General features: G+C 38.0%; 1 protein-coding gene and 1 long non-coding RNA gene across 5 annotated transcripts; one reads left to right on the forward strand and one right to left on the reverse strand.

The window, feature by feature from the left end:
* Positions 1-503: 503 nt before the first annotated feature.
* Positions 504-2299, forward strand: LOC146686440 (uncharacterized). Of its 2 annotated transcripts, none has more exons than XR_014916844.1 (4): positions 504-767; positions 1154-1332; positions 1535-1616; positions 1979-2299. XR_014916844.1 is itself a non-coding variant. In XM_085442129.1 (4 exons), exons 1-4 carry the CDS (start codon positions 720-722, stop codon positions 2200-2202), a joined length of 495 nt encoding a protein of 164 aa, XP_085298255.1. In that variant the 5' UTR covers positions 504-719; the 3' UTR covers positions 2203-2299. The 2 variants fall into 2 exon arrangements, 1 of the variants encoding a protein (XP_085298255.1); XM_085442129.1 differs by having other exon boundaries at positions 1192-1332.
* A 529-nt stretch (positions 2300-2828) lies between these two features.
* Positions 2829-5541, reverse strand: LOC146686441 (uncharacterized). Of its 3 annotated transcripts, XR_014916847.1 has the most exons (4): positions 5192-5541; positions 4439-4559; positions 3759-4139; positions 2829-2889 (listed from the first exon to the last, which is right to left on the reverse strand). It is a non-coding gene; the product is annotated as an uncharacterized LOC146686441 (long non-coding RNA). The 3 variants fall into 3 exon arrangements; XR_014916845.1 differs by lacking the exon at positions 2829-2889 and having other exon boundaries at positions 3210-4139; XR_014916846.1 differs by lacking the exon at positions 2829-2889 and having other exon boundaries at positions 3210-4139; positions 5124-5541.
* Positions 5542-5922: the final 381 nt, after the last annotated feature.

A 5922-nucleotide genomic window follows, 5' to 3' on the forward strand; every position in this document is an offset into this window, starting at 1 on the left:
CAAAATTAAATAAATAAATAGGTCAAGATGAAATAAATAACTATGTGAATAAATAAGACACAGATATGTAATGTGAGAATGATATTGTGAAATCATGGAACACATTTTGAAAAAAATGCTCATTATTGTGAAATATATTGCATTCTGCTATATTAATTTACTTATTATTGTGAAATATTATTTCATGGTCATTATTTTTCACAATAACAGAGATTATTCCTGAGGCATTTTATTTATTTCCAGCCGTTTTTATTCCAAAATGTCCTTTTTTCAAAGTCAGTCTTTATTTCAAAATCCCGTTTTTCCCGATGGTCTATTTATTTCATAATGCGACTTTTTAGCAGAATGACTTTGTCTGTCAATCAAGAGAGACAGGGCGGAGCCAGTTGTGTGATTGGTTGCTCCTTTACTCAGACATAAGTAATAGCACATGAATTGTCGATTTAGGTTTAATGGTGCAATGCTTCTCCTATGCAGCTCAAAATAAAATTAAGGCACCGACAAATGCAAAACACTGGGCGCGAATAACGTTACAGGTGTATCAATTCTTGTGAAGGGCATGGCTGCAGGAAACAAGTCCGTTTCTGAGTTACTCAGAGAACTTGCTAACCGCTTAGATTGAACGTCTTCACCTCAGTCTGAGTATTGCAGCAGTGTACTGGAGATGAAGTGGTACCTGGTCCAAGTTCTCATCACAAACGCAGTGTTAACGTTAGCAAATGCTAACGCTATCACAGCTAGCTCCACTCCACGAAACGCTGTTCAGGGTAAGTAACGATATGTTATTATTGCTTGGTTAGTCTGTCTGTCTGCCAAAAATGAGCTTTTTAATCAGTTCAGTCACAGATTTTTTTTTAATACTGTTTTTTATCATAACAAAGAATTCTATAAATTAGGTAAGAGAAAATAATTGTCTTCTGGGTTAATGTCTGTATTACTATTTACATTGTTGTAGGTAATAGTTATTCATGACTGTTTTAAAGTGGCTTATGTTCTGTGCTAATATGGAAGACAAGTAATCTATGTGAAAGAAAAGAAAGCAATTTTAGTTCAACGTAGTGATTTTGTAAGTGGGTATAATTTGAAAATGCTTTTACTAGTACAGTGGATGTTCTTTAAATATTTAACATTTAAAGTGTGTGTCACTTTACAGACTCCAACTTCAGTTTTGGTTTGGTCTCACCGTTGTAGGTCATAACACAAACAAGTCGTCAAGTCAAGCAGCTGAGGAAAGGGCTTAAGGAAACCATGGTATGGCCGGTTCTGACAGAAAGATCAGACATCATTCCTCTTTTCTTACCAAGGGAATCAGAGACTGCTCCCTGTTGTGAGGTAAGGTCAGGTCACATCTTTTAACATCTGAATAGTAAAGGTTAATTTATGAAGGATGAACGTTAATTGTTGACACAAAACACCAATATACTATTTTATATGCTTGGGTTAGTTGAACAGCTGGGTTACATTTAATAAAAATACACCTAATGTTGCTGATACAAGATAAGTAAAGCTATAAAATGACTGTGGCCTGCCACAGAAGATGAAGATGAGGAAGAAGAGGAATGCTCTCGAGGATAAATGCAGAGTGGCAGGTTACCTTCGATCCTTCATTGAAAATGGTAAGTCTGCTGCGATAGGTATTTTGCCATTGGTTTTCTCTGATTATACTTTGGTAAATTACATACAGTCCAGCGATCTTGGGTCATTAACAAAGTACACTATAGTATAATTTTGTTTTGTTATTTGCTCCATGCAATACATAAAAAGAGTGGTGGCATTATCAGTTGCACTAGAATTGTATGTAGACTACTTTTAGCTTTGTTAACATGATATCTATAACAGCTACAACAGTAATTTGAGTGGGGCAAAAATGTCTGGTGCCCTGTATGTAAGTGGTCATCTTTTATGGTATTTTTCCATAAAAGATTCAAAGTAATGAATATAGGATGTCATTATAGTTTAAAACAATCTTCTGTTGCAGCATCTTGTGCACAACAAAAAGCCCTCATCGAGTTTTGGACAGGATGGGAAGTCCTACCGAGAGAAATGACTGTGGAAGTGGTCAACAGCAGTCTTCCAAAGTCTTCCACCGGTTTTGAAGTACTACGCCTTCCCGCACACTACTGTACCTATGAGTCATTTCTAATGGACATTCAGGTGTGTCTCAACTCTACTGACTCAGGTTTTGGTCTGGTTTACGATTGATTCCATAACCACATGGTAAGATTAGACCATTTCTTCTTTCTTGCATCACATTACTGTATTCAGTGTTCAAAGAAACAGACAATCTAGTGAGTTCTAGTTCTTTTTAATACACTTGACAGTGAAAAATACAGAGTACAGGTGAGCATTTATGGCTTTTTTAATATAAACTGATGAAGAGTTAAGATATCAAACTCAGTTGTTCACTGTACATTATAAATTACACAGTATGTTTTGTTTATACTCGCTACTGGTACAAAAACATTTCTAGAAAAAATTATTTGAATTAAGATGTTACACTACTGTACTGTGTTCATTGTATTAAATCTGCTCAGAGTTGACATGTACTGTATATCCAACCAAGAGATGAATATCATTAAAGTGACAGCTGTATAAAACAAATCCTGTTTTATAGCCACTCACTGTTTTGTTGAAAATGAAATTGGTTATGCTGTTTTGAGTCAGTATTAGCTACAAAGCCATAGATGTAGAAATTTAAAAAAAATCCTCCTGACATAGAAACTGATTAAATGTGATAGTGTCTTTCTACAAGTGATTTTGAAGTATTGGTAGCACAGCAGGGTCTTGTTCATTCAGTGCATGTGGGAGCTGAATCTCAGGAATGGTGATCTCATTTGATGGGCAGCGATTATGTGGTTCTGTCCAGTCCACACCATAATCCTCATCAACCTGAAAGAGCATGCACATGTTTTAAATCTAAACTGAAGAGCTGTTTCCTGCAGCTGTTCCTAGATGGACTTATTGAGTCTGCCAGGGCCTATGTGAGTTGCTTAGGCATTGGCTACTGTCAATGGAAAATTGTATTTAGTAGTCAGTATAATCTTTTAGTGATATAAGTTTGCTTATGGTAGGATGCTGTTTGTAGTTATTTGGTAGTGACAGGATGTGTGATTTTTAGCAGGCTTGGTTCACCCCCACATCCTGGGAGCATGGGAGAGATCGTACCTTGTTTTATTGTTTTAACGTAGCTATGTCTGTTTTAGTCTAAGTGCTTTAACTGCTGGACTTCCTCACCGTGCCATCTAGGGTGGGGGAGACTACCCTCTTTATGACCAAGGATGTACCTTTTGTGCTTTCATGTTATATGACCCTTTGATCAACACACACACACACACACACACACACCACACACACATACGCTCAATGGAGTATAAATAAAGACCGGGGCAGTTCTCTCACTGGAGTCTCTTAGAGTGGAGGCTGCCCTTGCTAGCAAGAACTTCTGTGTGTTTCTCTTCTCTGAGTCTTTACTGAAGAAGTGTTTTAGAACATTTTCCCTAACATTTACCAACTAATTATTCATTCACCCATTCTAGGTCAGGATTGGTTCTCTTCAGGTATAACAAATTTAACTTTGTTTAAAGTATTGCCATCTATACCTGACAGGTGGGATAAAAGGAGAGAATGGCTTGGGAGACATTTCCACTTGCAGGAAAAAGATTTTTGGTACACCAACTTGCACAGTAGAAAAACTCATCTCCACTACAGATAGCAGAGTTCTACATACAAGAACAAATATGGATCAAATAGTCATGTACCTGTGACAAATCTTGTCCCTCCTTTCTGTGCAGCAACCAGAGGTGCAGGGGTGAATGGTTGTTTGCTTTTCTGAGTCCATGCTGATTCCATGCTTCCTGGAATGACTGAAGATGATGTTGAATGTGATGCAAAAAGCATCTGTGCAGAGCAAACAAGTGCATTCTTTCACCAGGGTTGAGCAGTCCTTGAATCTCCAGCTGGGTGAAGATGTTTTCATATACATCCCTCCACAGGCGCTCAATGCTGATTTCCATCTATATGCCAAAGGTGATTTGCTGCTGATACACTGTACTGAAAACGCCTTGCAGTCTTAATAGATAACCGTCGCATCTTGACCCCTTCTGGATTGACTCGTCTCATTGAATCCATCAGTCGAAATCCTGATTAACAAACAGATCATGTCTTAGTACTAACAACTACAAAAAGACTGTATTGTAAACACTAATGCATATGGGACAGATCATCATTGTGTCAGGTAAGTATCCAGGTGCTGTACAGATTTAGTGAGGAGAGAGAATCGTGTACAGACTGGTTCAAACAGGAACATAACTGCGTAACAGTGATAAGAAGATGCTAGTCATTTTTGATGCCTACATTAAAATATCACATCAAGGCCACACTGACACATGCTTTCCAGGCCGGAAACTGATGTTTGGATATTTTAACAATATCAGCTTACTTTGAATGTATATGCCTCTGGATCGTAGATGTCCCATCATCATTCTGCAGTCGGCCACTGAATGTCCAGCACTTTTGAATCCAAATCCACATCTCCAATAGAAGAATTCCTATCAGATTTTCTGCACATAAAACATTTTTTCATATAACAGCAAATCTCAAAGTTTTCCAATTAATGCTGAAAGAACCAAGGATGTAAATGTATTCTTGTTTTAGCTTTACCGAAGACACCAGAGAAAGTATGATATCTATAATGCTGCTGAAATAGACAAAACCATTTCAATAAACTCGCTATTTAACATCAACCTTGTTATGCGTTATCAGAGAACAATCAACTGCAAACAGCAATGAAACATTCAACTATGTACTATTTATGTACTATCTAACAAGATGTGATAAGTAAGTAGACTGTGGAAAGCTGGTGGGTCTACTCTCTGTGTAAAAGGTTCCTACAGGCTCCACTGCCCCCAGTCTCCGAGTTAACACACTAACAGCTAACACTGCTAAACGTGTCTCAACGCCGAGATGGCGCCGATAGCTTTAGCCGTAGCTGCCCCACTTAGTTTAGACCGTAACAAAAAAAAGTAAGCGATAATAATTCATTGTCAAACGTCATAATGAAGGTCAACATCTAAACAATGCTGTGTACAGAATCACACAGGTGCTCAATTACAGCATAAATTTACCTTAGACCTTCCTCCGTCATTTCCCTCCTAATTGTGCTCGGAGACACAGAAAACGTATCGACAATTACCTCGATGGTTATCCCGGACAGCACTAAAGTCCTGAGTGCTGCACTGGGATTTCAAGACGTGGACGGCCAACATTTGAAGACTGTTCTTCCTCGGCGTATTCCAAACGAACACGGTGCTGAATTGATCTTAAACCTTCGACAATGCTGTCATCGATGCTAACATCTTGAAGAGCAATTATCATCCGGGCATTTCAGAAACATCTAAACGACTCAAAACAGTATCTACAGGTAAATGATCCCTCTCTATCTGATTTGCTTAAATGAGCAGAACTGGCTGAAGTTCACACCAGTCCGCCATCCTCCGTGACTTTTGACCTAGCACGCTGTTGCTAGCTGTATTAGCCGTCCGCGGAGGCGGTATCCAGGAAAACTAGTCGATGGAAAACGATAAGCCAATAGGTGCAAAGGTCCAGCCCACTTACATTGATTGACAGACAAAGTCATTCTGCTGAAAAGTCGCATTATGAAATAAATAGACCATCGGGAAAAACGGGATTTTGAAATAAAGACTGACTTTGAAAAAAGGACATTTTGGAATAAAAACGGCTGGAAATAAATAAAATGCCTCAGGAATAATCTCTGTTATTGTGAAAAATAAAATGCCTCAGGAATAATCTCTGTTATTGTGAAAAATAATGACCATGAAATAATATTTCACAATAACAAGTAAATTTATATAGCAGAATGCAATATATTTCACAATAATGAGCATTTTTTTCAAGATGTGTTCC

This window comes from Copadichromis virginalis, linkage group LG19 (assembly GCF_057382275.1).
Source record: "Copadichromis virginalis isolate Kocher_CV1m ecotype Utaka linkage group LG19, C_Virginalis_male_GT1.1, whole genome shotgun sequence".
Lineage (NCBI taxonomy): Eukaryota > Metazoa > Chordata > Actinopteri > Cichliformes > Cichlidae > Copadichromis > Copadichromis virginalis.